Source organism: Pelophylax lessonae, assembly GCF_965119305.1.
Source record: "Pelophylax lessonae genome assembly, chromosome: 11".
Lineage (NCBI taxonomy): Eukaryota > Metazoa > Chordata > Amphibia > Anura > Ranidae > Pelophylax > Pelophylax lessonae.
Window position 1 is genome coordinate 102,828,358 of NC_138778.1, and position 24,535 is coordinate 102,852,892.

General features: G+C 47.6%; 1 protein-coding gene across 2 annotated transcripts in view; it reads right to left on the reverse strand.

The window, feature by feature from the left end:
- The window catches only part of UQCC1 (ubiquinol-cytochrome c reductase complex assembly factor 1), a 415,387-nt gene that overhangs the window by 265,896 nt on the left and 124,956 nt on the right, over window positions 1-24,535 (reverse strand). For both annotated transcript variants that reach the window (XM_082272610.1, XM_082272609.1), the window contains exon 4: window positions 8,217-8,324. In XM_082272610.1, coding sequence (XP_082128736.1) covers window positions 8,217-8,324 — 108 coding nt within the window. The remainder of the gene's footprint in view (window positions 1-8,216; window positions 8,325-24,535) is intronic.

Below are 24,535 nucleotides of genomic sequence, written 5' to 3' on the forward strand. Positions count from 1 at the left end.
GTCGCCGCCTTACACACCTGGGCCACAGAAGCCTGATGCCGGAAAGCCCAAGACGTACTCAACGACCTGGTAGAGTGCGCTTTTACAGGGAAGGGAGGAACCCTCTCCTTCAAGGCATAGGCCTGCACAATGGTTTGTCTAATCCATGTGGCGATAGTCGCAGCCGACGCCGCCATGCCCTTCCGAGGTCCCTCAGGAAGGACAAAGAGGGAATCCGACTTGCGAAAAGGCTTAGTGGACGACAGGTAAACCCTGATCGCCTGGACAACATCCAAGGAATGTAAGGCAACCTCCTTAGGATGATTCGGCTTCGCGCAGAGCGAAGGCAAGACAATTTCCTCATTAAGGTGAAAATCCGAGATCACTTTCGGCAGAAAGGACGGGTTAGGTCGCAAGACCACCTTATCCTTGTGAACCACCAAGTAGGGAGAGCTGCAGGACAAAGCCGCCAGCTCCGACACCCTGCGAGCCGAAGTGATCGCCACCAAAAAAGCCACCTTTTTGGACAACAGAGGCAACGAGATCTCCCTGATCTTTTCAAAGGGAGCATGTTGCAACACGGACAGAACTAGGTTCAAGTCCCATGGAGGCAAAGGCTCCCTCCTAGGAGGGGCCAAATGTCACACCCCCTGAACAAAGGTGCGGACCAATGAATTTGACGCCACAGGGTGCTGAAAAAGAATGGCCAGCACAGAAATCTGGCCCTTAATCGTGGCCAGCGCCAAACGCTGGTCCACTCCAGTTTGGAGGAAAGCCAACACTCTCGATACCGAGTACGAGCGAGGGGAATACCCCCTGGACTCACACCAGGCAAAGTATGCTTTCCAAGTACGGTAGTAAATCTTCCCCGAAGAGGCTTTTCTAGCCTTGATCAAAGTAGGAATGACCTCGGGGAGAGACCCCTATCCTTCAGGACCTGGCCTTCAACAGACAGGCCGGTAAAGCCAGCGACTGTAAAGCAGGATGGAATATCGGCCCCTGAGACAGAAGGTCTTTCCGAAGCGGCAGGCGCCACGGAGCGTCGACTGCCAGATTGACGAGGTCTGCGTACCAAGACCGGCGAGGCCAGTCCGGTGCCACCATAATCACCGAATGCGGTTCCGAGGCTAACCTGCGAAGGAGCCTGGACAGCAGCTGAATCGGTGGAAAGGCATACATCAGACGATACTGAAGCCAGGGCGCCACTAACGCATCCGAGGCGTCCGCCCGAGGATCGCGCGTCCTTGCCATAAACCTTTCCACCTTGTTGTTTAGACGAGACGCGAACAGGTCCACATCTGGGGAACCCCACTTCGCGCACAACATCTGGAAGACATCCGGGTGAAGGGACCATTCCCCCTGGTCCAGGGTATGGCGACTTAGATAATCCGCCTGCCAGTTCTCCACCCCTGGAATGTGAACTGCCATTATCGCCGGGACGTGCATCTCGGCCCAAGACAGAATGTCGGCCACTTCCCGAGCCGCTCGGGCACTCCTGGTGCCCCCTTGATGGTTGATGTAGGCCACCGCGGTGGCATTGTCCGTCTGAACCCGAACCGGACGGCCCTGAAGCCGTTCCGACCATTGCAGAAGGCAAAGCTTTATCGCTCGCAAATCCAGAATGTTGATCGGAAGGGAGGACTCCTCCTCCGACCAAGTTCCCTGGGCGGACAGAACGCCCAGAACACCACCCCAGCCCGACAGGCTGGCATCCGTGGTGATCACCGTCCTCAACAATGGACGAAAAAAAGATTTGCCCCCCGACACCGCCGGGGACTGGAGCCACCACAGAAGATCCCTTCTGGTGCGGTGGCTCAATGAGATCCGCAGATCCAGGGACTGCGGTCGCCCGTCCCACTCGGCAAGAATCTCCGCCTGGAGACCCCGCGTGTGAAACTGGGCAAAAGGGATCGCCTCGAAAGTCGAGACCATCAAACCCAGACATCTCATGCATGTCCGGAGAGACGAGTATTGGTTGGTCCTGAGGGACCCGACCTCGTCCCGAAGTGTCCGGAGCTTGTCTGCCGGCAGGAAGACCCTCGCTTGAACGGAATCCAGAACCATCCCCAGATAGGGAAGTCGAACCGAAGGACACAAAGTCGACTTCGGAACGTTTATGGTCCAACCGAACTCTTGCAGTGTCTGCACCGTGGTGGACAGGTCGATCACCAGACTCTGGCTGGCATTTGACCTTATCAGGAGATCGTCCAGATACCCCAAGACAGCAATGCCCTGTGCTCATAACAGGGCCAGAACCGGCGCCAGCACCTTGGTAAAAACCCGTGGAGCCGAAGCGAGACGGAAAGGTAACGCCACGAATTGGTAGTGATCCTCCGCAATGGCGAATCGAAGGTACCTTTGGTGACCCTCGAAAATGAGGATGTGCAGGTACGCATCCTTCAAATCGATGGAGGCCATGAATTCCCCCGGACTCAGGGCAGCCACCACTGAGCGCAGGGATTCCATGCAGAACTTGCGAACCCGCACAAAGCGGTTCAGAGCTTTCAAGTCCAGAATCGGACTCATCTTGCCCTCCTTTCTGGGCACAGTGAACAGATTGGAGTAAAACCCCCGAAATCTGTCCCGATGAGGCACTGGAACCACCACTCCTTGGGCCCGCAGGTCCCGCACCGCCAGGTGCAGATCCTGCAAGCGCTCCGGAGACAGCTGAAGATTTGAGGGAAAAAATCTGCCCGCCGGCCGAGAGAGAAATTAGATCTTGTAACCAGATCGAACGATTTCCTGAACCCATCTGTCCTGAATGCGGAACAGCCAAGGTTGGAGGAAACCGCGCAGACGTCCCCCCACCCCAGAAACGGGTGAGGGCGCCCCTTCAGGCGGAATTGGCGTGGGTTGTCGAACCGGACTGGCCAGATTTTTGCTTACCCGCCCACGGCTTCTCCTGGGAGCCTTGGCCTTTGAAGGGCTTGCCCTTGGATTGCGCCCGAAAGGCACGAAAGGACCCCTGAGAGGGCCTAAACGAGGAGTTCCGTTTGCCACGGAAAGATTTGTGCTTGGGATTCTGGGTTAAGAGAGTATTCTTGCCCCCCGTAACTCCTTCGATCAGAGTATCCAAAGCCTCGCCAAAAAGGCGAGATCCCACGTAGGGAAAGTCCGCCAACGTCTTGCGAGAAGATTGGTCGACCGACCAACTTTTCAGCCATATCAGACGACGGTTCAGCACCGCCACGCTGGACAGGCGTGCAGCCAAAGGAGCTAAATTCAAGTCCGCATCACACAAGTACATGACTCCTTGATGGATTTGATCCACCATAGCCAACGTGGTAGGCGGAGCCGAATCAGCCACCAGGGTGCGCCTGAGCACCTTCGTCCAATCGGCAACCGCCTGGGCCGCCATAACCAAAGCCAAAATCGGTTTTAGCATAGAACCAGCAACCATATAGGCATGACGGGCAAGAGACTCCAACCTCCTGTCCGTAGGGTCCCGGAAAACCGGGGTATCCTCAGAAGGAACCGCAGTAGCTTTGTTTAAAACGGCTACCGCGTGATCCACCTGAGGCGCCACACACCAACGCTCGTCGGTGGAGGGCGCAAACGGATAAAGCAGTTTAAACTTATTCGGCACTGTAAAGGGCTTCTTTAAATTGCGCCACTGCTCATTAACAGTATGATGAAATTCTGCAGGGCAGGGAAAAACCTGCGCTGATTTGCGGGTTCTTTGCGTCCCAAAGGAGGACACCCTAGCAGGAGGAGTGGGCTCCTCCTCCAGGTGCAACGTATCCTTAATGGAGGCAATCAGCTCATCCATGAGTGCAAGCTCTTCAGGCGAGCCAGGGGGAGAAACATCAACCCCTTCCACCTCCGCCTCCCCCTCAGACCCCATAAGGTCCAGAGATGAGCGAGACCCTGAGAAGGGCACGCCAGCCACAGCAGCCACATCGCCCTCTGAATCAGAGGAAATGGATAACCTGGCCCTTTTTGCGGATCGTTCAGCCATCAGCACATGCATCTGAGAAACTAAGGACGCCACTACCGTGGCCAGATCAGCCCCCTCGGGGGGAGCAGCAGCCCCCTGGTCCCCCACCAGGGCGGGGGGAAACTTGCTATCCTGAGAATCCATGCCCACAGCAATGAAAGGAAAAAAAGGTACTGGCCCTTTAACACCACGGCGAGCGCAGCCCACCGTACACTACTGTATGCACCGATCCCGCAGGGATAGAGAACACTGAGCAAGGAATGACAGGACAATGAAGGAAAAACCTGGAGAGAGCACAAACAGGCTGCTGCCACCGATCGCTGTTCCAGAGAGAGAGAGGAAGTGATGCAATAACCGGCTGACTGATATAGCCTATGAAGGCTCCGCAAAAATGGCCGCTCGGCTGAGGGATAGAGGCTACAAGAAAATGGCGCCGACATGTGCTCGAACGAGTGCGGCCCGCCAAAATGGCGGCGAGTGGCGCCAAAACACAGCGCTGTACAGAGACAGGGCCGTCCATAGCATTTCTGCAAAAAAATGGCGGGCCGCAACAGCGGCCGCCGCTCAAGCATGTCTGCACCCAATCTGCCCCAGACAGAACTCACAGCAGAGCGGGAGGGCCCCCCCCCCTCACAGCCCACAAAGGCATGCTAACCCATACAGGGATCTGACAGGGAGCCCGCACTTCACACAGACATGGGGGTACACACAGCCACAGACTGACACCCACACAGATGGTCCCCACACAGAAGGTGCTTACCGTACCGGATGGCGTGGGGAGCCGTCTCCAGCGACAAACCGCTATCAAGACTACAGGGAGTGCCGCAGCCAGGACGCTGTGGACTGCAGCACAAGACCGCAGAATGGCGTCCAGTGAGGTAGCCACCTCACAGGCAGCATCCCTGCAGCGAGCAGGGATGGGTCGTTCATGGCGCCAGGGCGAACCGTAGCTGAACGCTCGATGGCAGGCTGGGGATCCATCTGGCCCTCAGCCCTGGGATCCAGGGCGGCCAGTCCGAGACCCAGCTCCGCATGATCATCTTCATCCGAAGATCCCAAAACTAAAGCTGACAAAATAACATCTAGTAAAGAAAATAAAATTGAAATAAAATCAAAAAAAGGGTAGAAGGCTGAGACTGAAGCCCCAGCACAGGAAAGCCTGCTACTCCTAAGCTAGGCAAGATCAAACTGAGTTGGGAATGCTGGTGCAGGGAGGTATTGACTAAGGGGACAGCCCCTAGGGGTGTGTCTATGCTAAAAGCTTTTGTTATTAACAAATCTTGTGCCTAGCTACTCCTGCGGAGCAAAGGTCAATACCCATTGGTGAAGACTTGTGAGTGGGCGGCGACTGTCGGAGGACGTAAGAGAAAGGACACTTTTCCTAAAATAGTTTTCCCCTTTTTTGAGTTTTCCCAGTACATATGTATTTTTTACATGTATTATTGTATTTTGTTTGTTTTTTTTTCTCTGCATCTTTACATTCTCAGGTTAAATGATTCATCTGGTACAACCATAAACCCCAGATCCCAGCACACACTATGTTCCTCCATAGCTTTCAAGATGGATTGGAATGCACAGATTTTATGAGTATTATCTGGTGGCTCAAGTGAGCCAGTTTACCAAATGTCAAATCTCAAAAGAAACACCCTTATGGGTTAGTATAGAAGCAATATTTGACCCTAAGAAAATAATAAACATTCTTTGGCTATCTTAAAGTGGAGTTACCGTCTCCTAGCCAACCTTGCATTAATAGCATTGCAGAGATCGTTTTAATTCCTGATAAGCATAATGGAAAATGTTGCCCATGTACACATTGCATCTACTTACAAACTGCTTTTTTTTTTCTTTTGCCCCCTCGATTCTGGCTGCGGACATGCAGGATCTGGGCAGCTGAAGCCGATCTGGCTTAGTTTCCTGGATTTTGTGCAGCTGGCTACCCAGCATGCACCTCCGGATCTTGCGCCTGTGCAGTAACAACACTGTGGCGCGCTTTGTGTAATTGCATTAGACGCCTGAAGACTTCTGGGATTGATGACATAGATATCCCAGGAGTCAATGGGCCTAGTTGATGACGTAATTGCCTAGACAGCTGCGACCGGAAGTCCCGGGGTACACTACTAAAAAAAAAGGTACTTTCTGCAGAAATTTCAACAAATCAATATCCAAACCTAAATATGACTGGAAATCCACTTTAATGGGATAGACCCAAAATATATAGCCCAATTATACCCAATTCTTTGAAATTACGGGATTCAGGATGTGTAAACTCCTCTAATCTACCCCTACTGTTATACCTCAATGACCAGGCATTTTGCTCCTGGCTTGAATCTCCGGAGTCCTTTGTTCTTTGGTCCTGCTGAGGTATTACTTCATTATCTCTTATTCAAATTGTGGGTTTAAATACCTTTCAGTATATCTGAGAGAAACATGACGTCCCTCCCAGAAAACTATTCTGCTAGCTACAATTTAGGAAATATATTCGAAAACTAGCTAAGCTATCCCTTCCTTGGGGGGTGACCTAATACCACATCTAAATGCCAGGACAACACTCATAGTTCAGAATGAATTTATTTACATATTCCTGCTAACTCCTACCACATATGTGGGTAGATGGAGAGAGAACTTTGATACCCCTTTGATGTAGAGGATTGGCAACAGAATGTGGGTAGATAGAGAGAGAACTTTGACCCCCCTTTCTATGAAAAGGCTTGGCAACAATGTATGACCACTATATCCTGCTCAGCAGATGTCAGTGCACTTGAGACATACTTTAAACTGACTACAACAAAAAACAAGAGAAGGGCACACCGACCTAGTGCAATACCATTAAACCATTTATTGAATAGTAAGAAAGGTATCATACATTATACTCACAAACACAGGTTGCAAAAAGGCATGGAAAAAGTACTAATACAATCAGGTGACCTCTAGGACATGGATGCATCCAGTGCTACAGCAGTACACGGTGTTTGTGAGTATAATGTATGACACCCTTCTTACTCTTCAATAAATGGTTTAATGTTATTGTACTAGGTCGGTGCGCCCTTCTCTTGTTTTTTGTTGTTTTCCAGTATACATGGACTCCCATGGTCCTGAGAGGGCAGCAAGAACCTAGACGCTACCAACACAGCCTTTTTCCTTAAGCACAGCACCTGAGTGCAGGAGAATTACCTGGTTTTGTTGTGATACTTTAAACTGACTGCTAGATAGTAACTTGGTTGAAAAAGGAATTGCCATCCAGTTACTTCTTGTTGTGCTTTTGTGGCTGCTAGGGACAACCTACATATCTGGTGGCAATGACCATCTTTATCTGGATTTGGGTTTTCCAGCTTATTGCAGTACTCAATATTATATGGGCTCCTTGGGTATTTCATTTCCTCCCACCTAAGACTTCTCAATATATGAGCACTCAGGTCATGTCTTTGGAGGTGTTTCCTCCTCAGTTATGCCCCACCCCAATCCTTCCCCCCTTTCTTTCTCTCCCTTCTTTTTGGCTGTAATTTATTTGGTCTAACAAATGACACCAATGCCTCTACTTTACTGTTTTCTATGTAGGAGCTCGCTCTATGTGTTCCACTGTCATACAGACTACAATTTGTAAGCAGACAATGTGACTCAAGTCTTGTTTCCACATCTGGGATAACAGAACTATAGAGACTTTGTATGCTACTGTTTGAAAATTGCACTCATACAGATATTATACCTTGGTGATCTACAATTGCTACTGCATTGTTTTGAACACAAGTAAATCTTTTGAAAACTTCAATAAACTTTATTTAAAAAATAAAATGATACAGATGAGGTAATGAGTTTACATCCAAGTTCGTGTTTTAGGAGTGTAAGCCCCCGTTCACATAGGGGCGACGCTACTTCGCACCGCGACCTCCGAGGTCGCGGTGCGAGCAGCGCGCCGCTACCTCGGAGCGGCCGCCACGGAGTTCATAACATTGAAGTCTATGGCGGTCGCCTAAGGGTCGATCCAAAAAAGCTCCGGACCCTTTTTCTAGGTCGGAGCGACTTGTGTCGCTCCTATTAGAACGGGTCCGCAGCTTCCCTATGGGAGGTGACCTGCGGCGACCTGTGAGGCGACCAGGTCGCCTCACAGGTCGCCCTAGTGTGAACCGGCACTAAGTATGACTGGTAAAAAGATAAGACTACAACATGCTACATGTAACAAACTGATGTGAACTAGGTACCATTAGGCCTCGGGAAGGTGGCAGCACTGTGAAAATAAATAAAATAATCAAAATGTAAAATACAAAACCGTTATCATTACATATAACCAAAAATGTCATCTTACCCATTTGCTGTACTTCAGTGGTCCAGTGAATCCAATTGCCTCAATAATTTTTGTAAAAGTGCCAACCTCTTCCTCTGATGGTCGAAGTTCATCTTTTGTCGCACTGCTCTAAATCAGAAAAAAAAGTTAATTGAAAATGATTAGTCCTAAATGTAGGTCAGGCAAAAAAAAAAAAAAAAGCAACATTCAGAGACCTGCTCAAACAATCAAAAGAACAATGAGGGCAAATCCGAGTCAGCCAACCAGAGGGAGACCTCACTACATATCTGGGGTCCAAGCCACTCAAGGGGGCAATGACTACAATATCTGAAAACAACATCCCTATAGTAGAGTGTAATGTACAGTAGCTGCTGCTATAACAGGATCCCATATCAGATAGGGGCCCCAAGAGTTGGGAGGAGACACCACAGGACTCAAAGACACCACACAATGCTTAAGGGGTCCCTCGGGAAGGCCCCTCACCAACAGTACTAAATTCACAGGCATTATGCAACTGCTATAATGTCCAGCAGGGGGGGCCCTGGACTGTGCAGGTAAGGGGACCGCGGGCAGTGTAAACTTAAAAACCCATGGCTGGGGCAGTTCTGTTTTGCTGGACCCTGCCACTAACTGACACACTGCAAACTGCCAGGAGAGAGGCCATGAGAGGGGCCTGCGGGAGTCTGACAGGCAGTGCCCCAATCAGAGTGTGGCTGCCTCTACTTAACTACTTGAGCTCTGGAAGGTTTCACCTGCTTCACGACCAATTTTTTCCTATTCGGCACTGCACTCATACAACTGCACAGTCATACAACACTGTACCCAAACGAAAGATATAACTTTTATTTTCACACAAATAGAGCTTTCTTTTTGTGGTATTTGATCACCACTGTTTTTTTTTTTTTTTTTTGCGATATAAACAAAAAGAAGACTGAAAAAACCCCTATATTTTTTTACTTCCTGCTATAAAACATATTGAATAAATATACCCAATGTTTATGTTGGATATGTTATCCAATAAACATATCCAATAATCTTCATAACATTTAGCCATAATGTATTCTGATAAATATCTTTTAAAAAAATGTAGTCATTTTAATTTATTTGTCGCGGTGATCAGTGCTGCAGGCAATCTGCCACTGACTGCCACTGATAATGGCAATGACACTAATACAGTAATCAGAGCTAATACTATACACTATACTAATAACACTAACTGGGAAGTGGTTAATATGTGGGGCCAAAATGGCCATAGGGGTTAAATGTGTGCCTAACAATGTGCAATGTTTGTATTGTGTACTGCTTTTCCTAACAGATCTCTTTGTTCGTTATCCCTGCTTTTCAGGAATAAGAAAGATGTGAGATTGTTCCCTCTGTACAGGGCCCTGTGTTGACAATCAGCAGCTCCTGGCCATGAATCATTGTCTGGGACTTGCTGACAGACATTCAATATGTAGAATCACAGCACGTTTCAGCAGCGGGGCGTGTGTGCTCTTTAACCACTTGCCGACCGCCGTCCGACTATATACGGCGGCGGTCAGCCCCTCCCAGGCAAAGTGACGTACCGGTACGTCACTAGCCTGGGAGCCAATAGGGGGCGAGCGCGCGCCGCCAGAGGCGCGCTCTCGCCCCCGCTCGTTCACTAGGAAGCCCGCGCATGTGACATCGGACCCGATGTCCGCCGGTCACTCGCGATCGTCGGGTAGAGAGGGAGAAAGGCAGACGGCTAATGTAAACAAAGCTGCCTGTCATTCTCCCCTGTGTAAAAACACAGATCATATGGTCCTGCTATGTTACACACACAGCCACATCCAATGACAGTTAGAATCACGCCCCTATGGACACACTTAGCCCCTCCCTCTCCAATAAAGTTAACCCCTTCCCTCCCAGTACATTTTTACAGTAACAGTGAATATGTATAGCACTGATTACTGTAGTAATGTCACTGGTAACCCCAAAAGTGTCAAAAATGTCAGTCAAGGGTCCGATCTGTCCGCCCCAATGTCGCAGTCCCGCAAAAAAAAAAAAAAAAAAAAAATCGCAGATCGCCGTCATTACGTGTTAAAAAAAAAAAAACAACAAAAATGACAAAAATCTTTCCCTTTGTTAGTAAACGCAATAACATTTGCGCAAACCAATCAAAATACGCTTTTTGCGATTTTTTTTTACCAAACATATGGTAAAAAAAAAAATTGTCATAAAATGTTAAAAATTTTTGATTTTTACATTTTTTTGGGGAATTTCATATAAAAAAATGTGAAAAATATTGTTATTTTTGCAAAATTGATGCTCTTTTTTTGTTTATAGCGCTTGATCAAAAAATTGCACAGGTGATCAAATACCGCCAAAAGAAAGCTCTGTTTGTGGGAAAAAAAGGACACCAAATTCGTTTGGGTACAGCGTCGCACGACCGCGCAATTGTCCGTTAAAGTCACGCAGTGCCAAATCGCAAAATAGGCCCTGGTCAGGAAGGGGGTAAAATCTTCCGGGGCTTAAGTGGTTAAACCCAGAAGCAGACAGTGACTTACTTTGCCTGCATGGGCAGCCACAAGTGGTTAAACCATGACAAGAAAAAGACAAAATGGCGTGACCAGCAAGGTAGGCTGTCACTGGAAAATTTAGTATGGCCAGCAAATAAGTGGATATGTGGCAGGAGGAGGAACCTGCTTCAAAGCCGAACCTGGTACAGGAGGGCTGCCTGTTCCCACCTATTGTTAGCCCTGTCTGTGATACATGCACACTTCCTAAGTTTTATCCCTTTAAAAATGCAGCAAGTACAGAGAAATACCAGTATATCAAACCAAAATCCAATGTTCTCCTAACTTCCTATTGGAGCAGGCAAGTGATTTTCTGCACCAAAATTTTAAACAGCGTTGTCAGCCTTGCTCCTTGGGCTACAGATTTCCGCCCCATTCTCTGTCCCACTTCACATTGCAAACATTGAATACTTTTCTAGCTAAAAATGCTGCTGCCTGATTAGTGCAGATTATAAAATTCTGGCTAATATTTTAGCCAAATTGTTTAAATTCTGTTATTTTCACACTTATGAATTCTCTTGAAGACGAAATGTGATGCATTCCAGGTAGATCCAGGTAGATCCACCAACAATTTACCAGTTGCCATACTCCTCTCTTGCCAGTTGTAGATAGCCATAAAGCCTTTGACTATAATAAATGGCCCTATGTAAGCCCATGTTAAAAAAATCTGACTTCTGTAATGTCTATTACTTAAACATGATGTGTATACTCTTCCCACTGCCCATATTACAACATCATTTTGGGGGCTTTTCCTGTACAGTGGGGAAAGACTAATTGAATCCAGCCCCAGCTTTTGTTTGCCCTGGAAATTGCCCCTTTGCAGAAATTAGATGATGCACCAAAATTAAAGCACTTTTGGCATTTGTTCCTGGCTTTAAGGGTAATTGAAGCAGCTGCAGTTTGTGCAGTTATTTTGTATCTGGTAAAAATAAATAAAAAAAAAAAAAAAAAAAAAAAGGATTTAACTGTAAAAACTCTTTCTCCCCATGGGCTTTAGGAGTTACAGTGTGGTTCGAGAGAACCTATGAGGATTAGGATGCCATAGAAAATCTGTGAGCAGACAGTTTAATTCTTGGGTATACTTTTAAGGATACAGGGTTAGAAAAAATATGCAGATTGTTGTCAATATATCTTGAGAGGGGCAACTTAATCTCCACTCCCACACATTTAGGTTTATCAGGATCGATTACCTTTTTTTCCCCTATGCTCATTAAAGGACACAGCCTAGCATCATTACTGACTGTAGGGTTATAGCGTCACCTTCAGTAGGACACTAGGCAGAAAAAAGAATGCAGCACCACCTATGGGCAGCCCTAACCAGTGGCCAAACCCCCCATCTTCAATATGCAGCTTGGTTAGTCACAAAGCAGTATAAAACATAAAACAGAGAGATTGATGCGGCGTCCTTCAATGAACTCAGAGAAAAGGATTTTATAGGGAGTAGAAAAAAAAAAAAATCACATTTTCTCTTACATTCATTGAAGGACACACTCCGATATCATTTTTGACCGTAGGGCTGTCCCAAAGCAGTGACTCATCCAGGGGTGGGCAACCAGGAGTAAAACAGACAACCTATAAAAAAGGAACTCCTAGGAAAAGAACAAAAATCAAAGTAAATCCACAAACCAGCCAAGCACAATATAAATCCTGGCTTATTTGTCTTGGTGAGGTAGCTTTTTAATTTACAGTAAGTATACTTGTCAGACAATTAAACACAATATTTATCCTTTTTATGCAGGATTTTAAAGGCAATTATTATTTACGATAAGAAGTTTAAATACTAAAATTGTTTAAAAAAAAAAAAAAAAATGGTTCTTTATTATTTTTAAACAATTCTAGTATTTAAACTTATCGTAAATAATAATTGCCTTTAAAATCCCACAAAATAGAGGATAAATAACATGTTTAATATCCTTATGGGATGATGGCAATAATGCCCCTAGTTTACTAGAGAGTGATTTTTCTTACAAGTACTTGTCAGACAATTGTCTAATTGCCTTTTCCTTGTACGTATGAATCTGAATCTAAAAACAGAGTTTGTAATAATGATGGAAGAATCTTTATTGAGGGTATCTAAAACATCCCGTTCTGATGGTGCAAGGTTATCTACATGGATGTTAATAGAACCTCTATTATTAGAGTCCCTGTGCTAAGCTAGTAAGTCCTTTTTCTACTTTTGTTTTAAATCGATCAAAGGCTTTACCTCTGGAGTTAATGGGATAAAAGTCCGATCACTGTTTGAAGGGCGCACATACAGATGACATACCCTCCTCCCCAACAGCAGAACCAGATTCTTCCCACATTTCCTCTAGACCATGGGTGTCCAACCTTTTGGCTTCTCTGGGCCACATTGAGTGTAGAGAAATTTTCTCGGGCCGCATATAAAATATATACTACAGTTAATGTATACAAGTAATAAAACGCTGCCGCGCCCTTCCCACATGCCCATCCAATGCAGCTTCACCAGTGCGTGCCCATCCAATGCAGCCTCACAAGTGCATGCCCATCCAATGCAGCCTGATCAGTGCCCATCCAATGTAGCCTCACCAGTGCGTGCCCATCCAAAGCAGTATGCAATGAAGAGATAGGAGAGCCGCTGGATTACACAGAGCAGGGATCTCCCGCTTACCCGGTGACTGCTGTCATGCGAAGTCCTGCCTCCTGGACCGGCTCCTATGATAGACGTCACCAATGTGCTGTCTATCATTGACAGAGGCTCCAAGGCAGCCTCTGCCTACAGTTAGTTGGAAGCCGCTGTGGTCGTGCCCCCGACTCGACTTCCTTCCTCCCAAGCAAAAAAAAATAAAAGATTGTCAGGGGGCATTGGGCCGCATTGCCTGTGGTTCTGGGCCACATGTGGCCCTCGGGCCGCAGGTTGGACATGCCTGCTCTAGACCATTTAAGTGATTGTAAAGTCTTGTGTTTTTTTTTCTTAAATAACAAACATACTGTATCATACTTACCTCCTCTGTGCAGTTGGTTTTGCACAGAGCAGCCCAGATCCTCTTCTTTCGGGTCCCTCTTCACTGCTTCTGGCCTCTCCCTCCTGTTGAGTGCCCCCACAGCAAGCAGCTTGCTGGCGGCCGATACACACAGAAGGCTATTTAACTTAATGCATAGAATGTATTAAGATAAAAACCTTCTGCCTTTATAACTCCTTTAACACAGTTCACAAAAGCAGCACTTATTATGTTTCCCCCCCAATGGTGGCTCTTTTATGTTGTTACTGGAGCGGTTTTATCTTTTTAGTAGTCTAGTTTTTGAATTTACCTTAACCACTTACGGACCGTCCACCGTGTATTTACATCGGTACTTTGACGTTAAATACTGGGGTTATAGCAGCAGATAGCTGCCATAACTCCGGTATTTTTTTTAAAACGGCGGCCGGTCCGCTTTAACATAAGGGTGGTCCCAGTGGCAGATGCCCCGCGGGAACTCCTTTATGGATAGCAGGAGAGGTGCCCCCCCGGTCGTTTTCCCCACTTACCGGACCCGTCAGTATTTGGGAAAACGATCCAGCCCGCTGTGCCCTCAGGCAGGAGACTCTATGGCCTTGGAGGACCAGAGCAACGTCCCAACGTTGAGCCCATTTTTTTCATCACATTAAGGAGGTCCTGTCATGCTTATTTACATTCATTGTAATAGGAATAAAAGTGATCAAAAATTAAAAAAAAAAAAAACTATGTAAAAATAAAAGAATAAAAAGATAAAATAAATAGGAAAAAAAATTAGAGCGCCCCGTTCCCGTTCGCTTGCGCGCAGAAGCGAACGCATATGCAAGTCGTGCCCACATATGTAAACGGTGTTCAAACTACATATGTGAGGTATCGCCACGATCGTTAGAGCGAGAGCAATATTTTGAGCCCTAGACCTCCTCTGCAACTCTAAACTGGTAACCTGTAGAAATTTTTAAAGCATCGCCTATGGGGATTTTTAAGTACCAATGTTTGTCGCCATTTAACGAGCATGCGCAATTTTGAAGCATGACATGTTGGGTATCTATTTACTCGGCATAACATTATCTTGCACATTATAGAAAAAATTGAGCTAACTTTTGTGTTTTTTTTTATTAAAAAAAGTGTATTTTTTCCAAAAAAATTGTGTTTGTCTAAGAGGGATCCCTAGGCCTCAAGGATGGACCCAGGCAGGACAGGGAGCCCTGGCAGGAGACCCCACCAGGTATAACCCTCCCCCCCAGCTGATCGTCCTGTCGCCGGCGGCGTACCCCCCAGCCCCCATCGCCAGTATAGCGCCCTGCCCCCACCCCAGGAGGTGGACCAGACCACCCAAACAGCCCCAGCATAAGTGGAGGGGGGGTAGGATGGGGCACAGATGAAAGGGGGGTGCCTGATGGGAAGGAGGGGAACCCGGAGGTCTGACTGTCCCAAGGAGGGGCCCATCCACTCCAAAACCCTCCAGGGGGAGATGGGTGACAGCTACTCATACCAGGAAATGTCGGTCAGGAGGAACGCTGCGACTCGGGCCGAGACCCCGGTTGTATGCGACCTCGCAAGGCTTTTAACTCGCAGGCCAGCCCCCATCTAGTGGGGCTATGTTGCGGCCAACCTAGCTCGAAGCCGAAGTCAGAGCACGCTCACTGGCCAGATTGGGGTGACCACTGGATCTAGATTATCCAGCCCGTCGCACAGTCCGGCAGTTGACTGTTGATATCACAGAAAAAAAAAAAAACCATAAGAAAAAATTCTATCAAAAAAAAAATTGCCAGGACCAGAGATCCCAGCAAGGAACTAGGTCCTTACTCCTGACTAGGCAGAAAAAAAACTGAGTACCTATAAGCAGGAAGAGGGAGTATACCCCCTGTGACTGCCCATAGGCGTAGCCATATTCTTTTTCTGCCTAGTGTCCTATTCCTGTAGGGGGCAGTGTAACCCAATGGTTATGAGGATCAGCAGCGGTGTCTGTCAATGAATGAAAGAGAAATAGGGTTCCATAAAAGAATGCAAAAGGTTATGTACTTAGTGCATGTGACATCCAAGGAAGATAATTTTTTTATTATATCCCTGCTCCATAGCTCAAAATTGTTTTTAGTATTGATCATGAAATTAAATTAAACACACAATAATATTATCCAGAAAAGAGACTAATGAAAACTGTGGTGACCCCTCACATTGGTGGCCAGTGGAAAATTACCCATTTCATTTGTGGTTAGGTTAGTTTCCCCCTTACATTGGTGGTCAGTGAAGGACCCCTTTACATTGGTGATCAGTGGAGAAGAACCGCCATAAGTCACTGATCAGTAGGGAAGTTTTACACTGGTGGTCAATGGGAAAATGCCCTCTAACATTGGTGGTTAGTAAAGAGGGGTCCCTTTACACTGCTGGTCAGTAGAGAAGGACCCCTTACGTTAATGGTCATTGGAAAAAATAACCTGTAAAAAGTGTTTGGTGGAACAATAACTAATAAGAGTGTCAAAAACGACTTCTCTCCACTCATCCCACACCTCTGAGTCAGCTATGAGGCATTGTAACTAAAAATATACAGGTAGCTTCAGGTTGGAAGTTATGCCATTTCTCAAAGAACCCCTGACAACCTTAGCCGGAGCTCTGGTTGAGAGAGGCTCCGCTAGTGGCTTGCTTGCTATTGTGCATGGATTGAACAACTGCTAAATTCCTTTTAAAATTACACTACATAATTGTTGAATTTGTCTTGTATTTAAGCCTTCTCGAATACAAAACAGCAACCGGGAGAGGGGAGATTAGCATTTCGCTGTACCATTTTACCAAGGAATATATTAAGAGGAGGAGAGCGCAAAATGAGTAGAATGAGGACTTTATCAGTGTGCTGCTGCACCATATTCCACTGGGGCTATGTAGTTGCCTAAGCTGTGTGCCATTATTGGGGCAAATACTCAGGCAGGTAAAATGGTTGACATACATGTATTTTCATCTGCGTATTTAACCATTTGGCTGGAGCTTAGCTTTAAAAGTGTTCCACAAATATTTTTATAATAGTGGCAAAAACAAGATAAAGTGTGGTTTATTCAAGCAAAATATATTTTTCTCTATCACCTAAGGTGACAAAACACTTCAGTTAAGCCCACAAAATGCACCACAGCCTGTTTATTTTATGCACTGGGGTTTTAGAGGCCATGACGTCTCTACTGTAGCATGCTATAAAGACTAGAGACAAAATGCTTGGGTCAACAACTTTCTTTATATATAGGTACAGGAGAAGAGCAAAAAATAAACTACAAACATTGACACATGGCCTGAAAAAATATTCTAATATCAGTGGTGAACCACTATGTTTTATTACACAAATCTAAGGGTTTGGTGAAACAAAGATATACAACCTAAAAAGAGATCTTTTTGAGGAGACTCCATTTAGAGGTTTAGTTTATTAACTACAGCTAGCTCCAAGAGATGAGAAACATTTATACAAATTTCTTCTGCTTACTCTTCTTTCTTCAGTTGTGAAAAAAAAAAAAAGTTCTATATGTTTAACCTTTCTATAATGGCTCCTAAAATGTAATCTGATTTAGGATGTGGTGGTCCACAAAAGTCCAAGGGTTGGCTGCAAGAACTGGCTATCAGCTCAGGGGGCAGAGCGGGGTGTTCACCGGAAAAGATAAGACGACTGTACTGTAAGAGAATTGTTTTAGTATAGTAAGTGACTTAGATATGGTGATTAACAATAGGAAATAAAAGAATATTACTTAAATGTGCTGAGGCTGCACATACCCTATGGGGTAGAAATAGGCAACGCAGAACAAAAACCTTCCTCTTCAGGAGTCCCAATCCTGGAACCGCTGCAGGGTTCTCAGGCGGCTGTTGAAAATTTGGTGAGTCTTTGTAGCTTCAGCAGCTTTTCTGAGGTCTTCTAAAATCCCATTTTACTGAGATTCTTTGTAAAGGGCAAGAAACCAGATTACATTTTTTAAAACGGACTAAAAAAAGCCAGTCGGTGGAAGAGATGCCTATCGTCGTATGTCTAAGGATTGATTAGTGTTCTTTAAACCAAAGGGCTCCAACCTATCCTTAGACATACCAAGACCACCAACGGGCTTTTTTAGACCTTTTCTAAAATGTATTCCGGCTTTTGCCCTTTACAAAGAATCTTGTGACCTAAGAAAAGCTGTTGAAGGTAAGAAGACCAGGAAGATTTACATATGGATTTCTAAAGAGTTGCACCTCTGGTCTGCTTTCAGACAACTATATAGCTAAAAAAGAAGTTCAATCCTGACATTAGGCTTTGAAGGAGTGGGTGTATTATAAAGCAGACTATGCAATACTCTCTCATCTAGGACCCACCCCAGTCCAAGACCAGATTATAAAGAAGAAGCAGCAGCACACAAGCACCCAAAGGGCCCCTAACCTTCAGGAGACTATGCCCTTCAGTCTCCCAGGACCGTCTGCCCCTAAGTCCCACAAGCCCCTGAGGCGACTTAAGCCCCTCGCCTCCAGGCAGCTTCGCCTTTAAGCCTCCAACACCTGAAGGGGACTTAAGCCTCTCTAGCCTCGCCGCCTAAAAAGGGACTTAAGCCCCCCCGAGTAATAGCAAACACAAAATCTCCTGCACTTGCACCTCTGCCCTTGAGCCATCCCAGCACCTGTGGGAACCTAAAGGAGTTGTAAAGTCAGAAGATTTTTCATCTTAATTCATTCTATGCATTAAGATAAAAAGCCTTCTGTGTGCAGCAGCCTCCCCAGCACCCCCTAATACTTACCTGAACCCTATATCTGTCCAGCGATGCCCACAAGTCCCTCGGCCATCCGGGACTCTCCCTCCTGATAGGCTGAGACACAGCAGCGGCACCATTGGCTCCCGCAGCTGTCAAAGTCAGTTAGCCAATCAGGAGAGAGAGGAGGGCGGGGCTGAACGGCAGCTCCATGTCTGAATGGACACACAGAGCTTCAGCTCTGCTCAGCGGGAGGGAGGGGCTAGGAGGAGCGAAAAGGGACCCGAGAAGAGGGGGATTTAGGCTGCCCTGTGGAAAGGCAACTGCACAGAGCAGGTAAGTATAACATGTATGTTATTAAAAAAAGAGACTTTACAATCACTTTAAGGGCTTTGCCTCCTGGGGCGTCGACCCTAAAGCCTTGTACACACGATGAGAATATCAGACGAATGATCGTCCATTTTTTTTTTGCATGCAAGTCTGATATCAAAAATGAAAAGGTTACTCAACGTACAAAATCTCTTGTACGTCAGTATACTACTTTGGACGTGATGTAATGTATTGTATAGTAACGTATTCTTTCGTTTCCGAACATGCGCAGTCTTGTACTTCCGATTTTTTTCGGTACGGATTTAATGAAAATCGTACGATCTGGTATCGTATGGGGAACAAATTCGTGTTTGCCAGCTCTCCGAAGCTGTGTACTAAAGATCAGATTATAGTATGATTGCTTCAAAAGCTGTATTTTTCATCTGATTTTCTGATCGTGTGTACTAGGCTTTAAGCCCCTCTTCTCCTGGCTAAGCTGGCCAACGACACTTGTGGACACTTACGAACTCTGCCCACTCCTTCCTTCCTCCGTTAGCCTTTCAAGCTTTCACTCTTGTCTTTCAAGCTGTCGGTGTTTGATGTACAGCACAGAGAAATGCAGTGCAGCCTGCCATCAAGTCAGTTTTAGGTACTTTTGCGTAAAAAAAAAAAAACGTTTAATGACACCATAGCTGGATAAAATGTTGGATTTTGCTAACTCTCTGGAGTTCAGCTTAAATGTGACAGTAACTATATGATTTACAGACAAGTTAATGTCCATATATTACTAAACATACGCTATATAAATCCTGTATAATAATAATAATAATAATAACATACCATATAATTTTATCTAGAGTACTATATATGCTATTTACAGGCAAGAACATGCCTGGTGCAATCCTAGAAAAAGGTTTTCAAACTGTATAAAAGTCATTAGTTTTAAATTGTTTCTAAAGCCAATTTTTTATTTATTTTTTGATTAGAGAGTAGCAGTGGTTAAAATCACTGTCAGGTTTTTTTTCCAACTGTCTTTGTCTCCTTTCTATATTTCCTGGTGAACATTTTTATCAGGGCTAAACATTAGAGAAATCCAAAGATGTGAGTACTCAATAGAACAGGAATGAAGGAAAAATCTAAAATTGTATGTAGGGGGTATGGGCCTATGCTGGTCTGCACACCAAAGGAGTACAGTCCAAAGCATTGAGCCTAGGGGTTTAAGTGTGCCACGAATACCAGTATGAAAATAAAAATACTTCCACACTTCCAGATGGTATAAAAGTGAAAAAACGGAATTTTTGTAAAATCTTACCTGTAAAATTCCTTTCTCTGAGTCCTCCGACAGTCGCCGCCTCTTCATATTCGTCACATATGGGGTATTAGACTTTGCTCCGAAGGAGTAGCTAGGCAACAGAATATGTTAATAAAGCTTTTAACATATCCAACATATCCCACCCTCAAGGGGTGGTCCCCTCAGTCAATACCCTCCTACTTCCTGCAACCATATCTCAGTTTTAGTGGAATAGCAGCAGAGTATACAACCAAACCCCAAAAGAGGGGCGGGGGCGGCGACTGTCGGAGGACTCAGAGAAAGGAATTTTACAGGTAAGATTTTACAAAAATTCCGTTTTCTCTTACGTCCTCCGACAGTCGCCGCCTCTTCATATTCGTCACATATGGGGACGTCCCAAAGCAGTGCAAACATGAGGGGTGGGAAACACATCCGCGCCGAAAGGCAACGCAGTTTCCACATCAAGAAAGGAACCTTACCAAAGGAAGGAAACCAGCTGGGCAACAGCAAAAAACAAGTGCTCAACAGGAGCAACAACCCAGGAGAAGGCAAAAACCAGGGGATACAAAACTTATCCCAACAGCCAGGAGTCCCCAACAAGGGACCCTAGGGAACAGCCGCACTAAGAACCTTGCGGCCAAAGGAAGCATCCGCCGATGCCCGAACATCTACTTTGTAGAATTTTGTGAAAGTGTGCACGGTCGACCAAGTCGCCGCCTTACACACCTGGGCTACAGAAGCCCCATGACGACAGGCCCAAGACGTACTCAGAGATCTAGTAGAGTGCGCCTTCACAGGCACAGGGGGAACCTTCCCCTGCAAGGCATAGGCCTGTTCAATGGTCTGTCTGATCCATTTAGCGATGGTAGAGGCCGAAGCCGCCATGCCCTTCCGAGGACCCTCTGGAAGAACAAACAAGGAGTCCGTTTTACGAAAAGACTCAGTCGATCGAAGGTAAACCCTGATCGCCCGAACAACATCCAAAGAGTGCAATCTCACCTCCTGTGGATGTTTAGGCTTCGTGCACAACGAAGGGAAGACAATGTCCTCATTAAGATGGAATTCCGAAACACGCTTCGGAAGAAAGGAAGGATTAGGTCGCAAGACCACCTTATCCAAATGAATAACCAAGTACGGAGACTTGCAGGACAAAGCCGCCAGTTCCAACACTCTGCGAGCCGAAGTGATCGCCACCAAAAAGGCGACCTTTTTGGATAACATAGACAACGAGATCTCCCTGATCTGTTCAAAAGGAGCACGTTGTAACACAGATAGCACGAGATTCAAGTCCCAAGGGGGCAGAGGATCCCTCCTAGGAGGAACCAGATGCCACACACCCTGAATAAAGGTGCCAACCAAAAGGTTGGATGCCACGGGACGTTGAAACAGAACGGCCAGAGCAGACACCTGACCCTTTATCGTAGCCAGCGCCAAGCGCTGATCAACACCCGCTTGAAGGAAAGACAGCACACGGGACACCGAGTACGTGCGGGGTGAAAACCCCCTGGACTCACACCAGGCAAAAGAGGCCTTCCAAGTACGGTAGTAAACCTTCCCAGAGGAAGACTTCCTCGCGTTGATTAAAGTATGAACGACCTCCGGAGAGAGACCCCTCTCCTTCAGGACCTCGGTTTCAACAGCCAGGCCGTCAAAGCCAGCGACTGTAAAGCAGGATGGTTCCTTGAGACAGTAGATCGTCTCGAAGAGGCAGACGCCACGGGGCGTCGACCGCCAGATTCACGAGGTCTGCGTACCAGGACCGGCGAGGCCAGTCCGGTGCCACAAGAATCACCGTGTTGCGTTCCGATTGAAACCTGCGAAGGAACCTGGACAGCAACTGGATCGGTGGAAACGCATACATCAGTCTGTACTGATGCCACGGGGCCACTAACGCGTCCGACGCGTCTGCCCGAGGGTCGCGCGTCCGTGCCACGAACCTCCTCACCTTGTTGTTGAGACGTGACGCGAACAGGTCCACATCTGGAAGACCCCACTTCGCGCACAACATCTGGAAGACAGCCGGGTGGAGAGACCATTCCCCCTGATCCAGGGTCTGGCGACTCAGATAGTCCGCCTGCCAGTTCTCCACCCCCGGAATGTGAACCGCCGTTATCGCCGGGACATGAGTCTCGGCCCAAGACAGAATGTCGGCCACTTCCCGAGCCGCTCGGGCACTCCTGGTGCCCCCTTGGTGGTTGATGTAGGCCACCGCCGTGGCATTGTCCGTCTGCACCCGAACCGGGCAGCCCTGCAGCCGGTCCGTCCAGCGACGAAGACAGAGACTTATCGCACGCAATTCCAGAATGTTGATCGGAAGGGAGGACTCCCCCTCCGACCAAGTTCCCTGGGCGGACAGAACGCCCAGAACACCACCCCAGCCCGACAGGCTGGCATCCGTGGTGATTACCGTCCACGAGATAGGACGAAACGACTTGCCCCCGGACACCATCGGGGACTGGAGCCACCACAGAAGGTCTTTTCTGGTGCGATGACTCAACGAGATCTGAAGATCCAGAGATTGAGGTCGCCCGTCCCACTTGGACAGGATCTCCGCTTGGAGACCCCGCGTGTGAAACTGGGCGAAGGGAATCGCCTCGAAGGCCGAGACCATCAATCCCAGACATCTCATGCACGTCCGTAGAGACGATTGCGGAACGTCCCGGAGGGACCTGACTTCCTCCTGAAGAGTTCTGAGTTTGTCTTCCGGCAGGAAGACCTTCGCCTGCACCGAGTCCAAAATCATTCCCAGGTAGGGAAGACGAACAGACGGACTCAGTGCCGACTTTGGAAAAATTATCGTCCAACCAAACTCCTGCAGAGTTTGCATCGTGACAGACAGGTCCTGCTCCAGACCCTGGCTGGTCGCAGACCGAACCAGAATGTCGTCCAGATACCCCAGGACAGAAATGCCCTGGGCCCTCAATAATGCCAGAACCGGTGCAAGCACCTTGGTGAAGACCCGCGGAGCCGAGGCGAGGCCAAAAGGCAACGCCACGAACTGGTAGTGATCCTCCGCAATGGCAAATCGAAGGTACCTCTGGTGACCCTCGAAGATGGGGATGTGAAGATACGCATCCTTCAAATCGATGGAGGCCATGAATTCCCCCGGAACCAGGGCAGCCACCACCGACCGCAGGGATTCCATGCGGAACTTGCGAACCCGCACAGAGCAGTTCAGAGCCTTCAAGTCCAGAATCGGACGAACCTTGCCCTCCTTCCTGGGCACGGTGAACAGGTTTGAATAAAACCCCCGAAATCTGTCCCGATGAGGCACCGGAACCACCACTCCCTGAGCCCTCAGGTCCTGCACCGCCAGGTGTAGGTCCCGCAGGCGCTCCGGAGACAGTTGAAGATTTGAAGGAAAAAATCTGCTCTCCGGCCGAGAGAGAAACTCGATCTTGTAACCAGACCGAACGATTTCCTGAACCCATCTGTCCCGCACACGGGCCAACCAGGGCTGAAGAAAACCGAGCAAGCGTCCCCCCACCCCAAAACTGGGTGAGGGCGCCCCTTCAGGCCGAACTGTTACGGGCTGCAGGTCCGGATTGGCCGGACTTCTGCTTACCAGACCAGGGCTTCTTCTGAGAGCCTTGACCTTTGAACGGCTTGCCCTTGTAGTGCGGCCGAAAGGCACGAAAGGACCCCTGAGGGGGCCGAAAATTAGCATGCTTCTTCCCAGAAGCCCCCTTAGCCTTGGGGAAATGAGGCAAGAGAGTGCTCTTACCCCCGGTGATTCCCTTAACACATCCAGGGACTCCCCAAAAAGGCGAGACCCATCATAAGGCAGATTGGCTAAGGTCTTACGCGAAGATTGGTCCACCGACCAACATTTTAACCAAACCAGGCGGCGAGACAACACCGCCACACTGTGCACCCGTGCAGCCAACGGAATCAGGTCCAGGTCCGCATCACACAGATACATGACACCCTGGTGGATCTGATCCACCATATCCAGGGTTGCCGGCGAGGCCGAGTCGGCCACCAAGACGCGCCTAAGCATCTGCGTCCAACTTGCGATCGCCTGGGCCGCCATGAGAGAAGCAAACAGAGCTTTAAGCATAGAACCCGTAACAGAATACGTATGACGGGCCAGAGACTCCAGTCTCCTATCTGTGGCATCACGGAAAATGGGTGAACCCTCTGCAGGAATCGCAGTGGCCTTGTTCAAAACCGCAATCGCATGATCCACTGGTGGAGGCACGCACCACCTTTCATCAGTGGCAGGTGAAAAAGGATAACGCAGCTTGAATCTACTTGGTACCGCAAAAGGTTTGCGCAGATCGCGCCATTGATCCTTAACAGCGCGCTGAAAATCAGCATTGCAGGGGAAAACCTGTGGCGTCCTGCGTTTCCTCTGCGTCCCATAAGCCGCCAAGGCAGCGGGGGGACACACTTCGTCCTGCAAACACAGCGTTTGCTTAATAGAAGCAATCAACTCATCCATGATTGCAAGCTCTTCAGGCGAGCCAGGGGGAGAATTATCAACCCCCTCAACTTCAGCCTCCACCTCAGACCCCACTAGATCAAGAGAGGAGCGGGACCCCGATAGGGAAGCCCCTGCTAG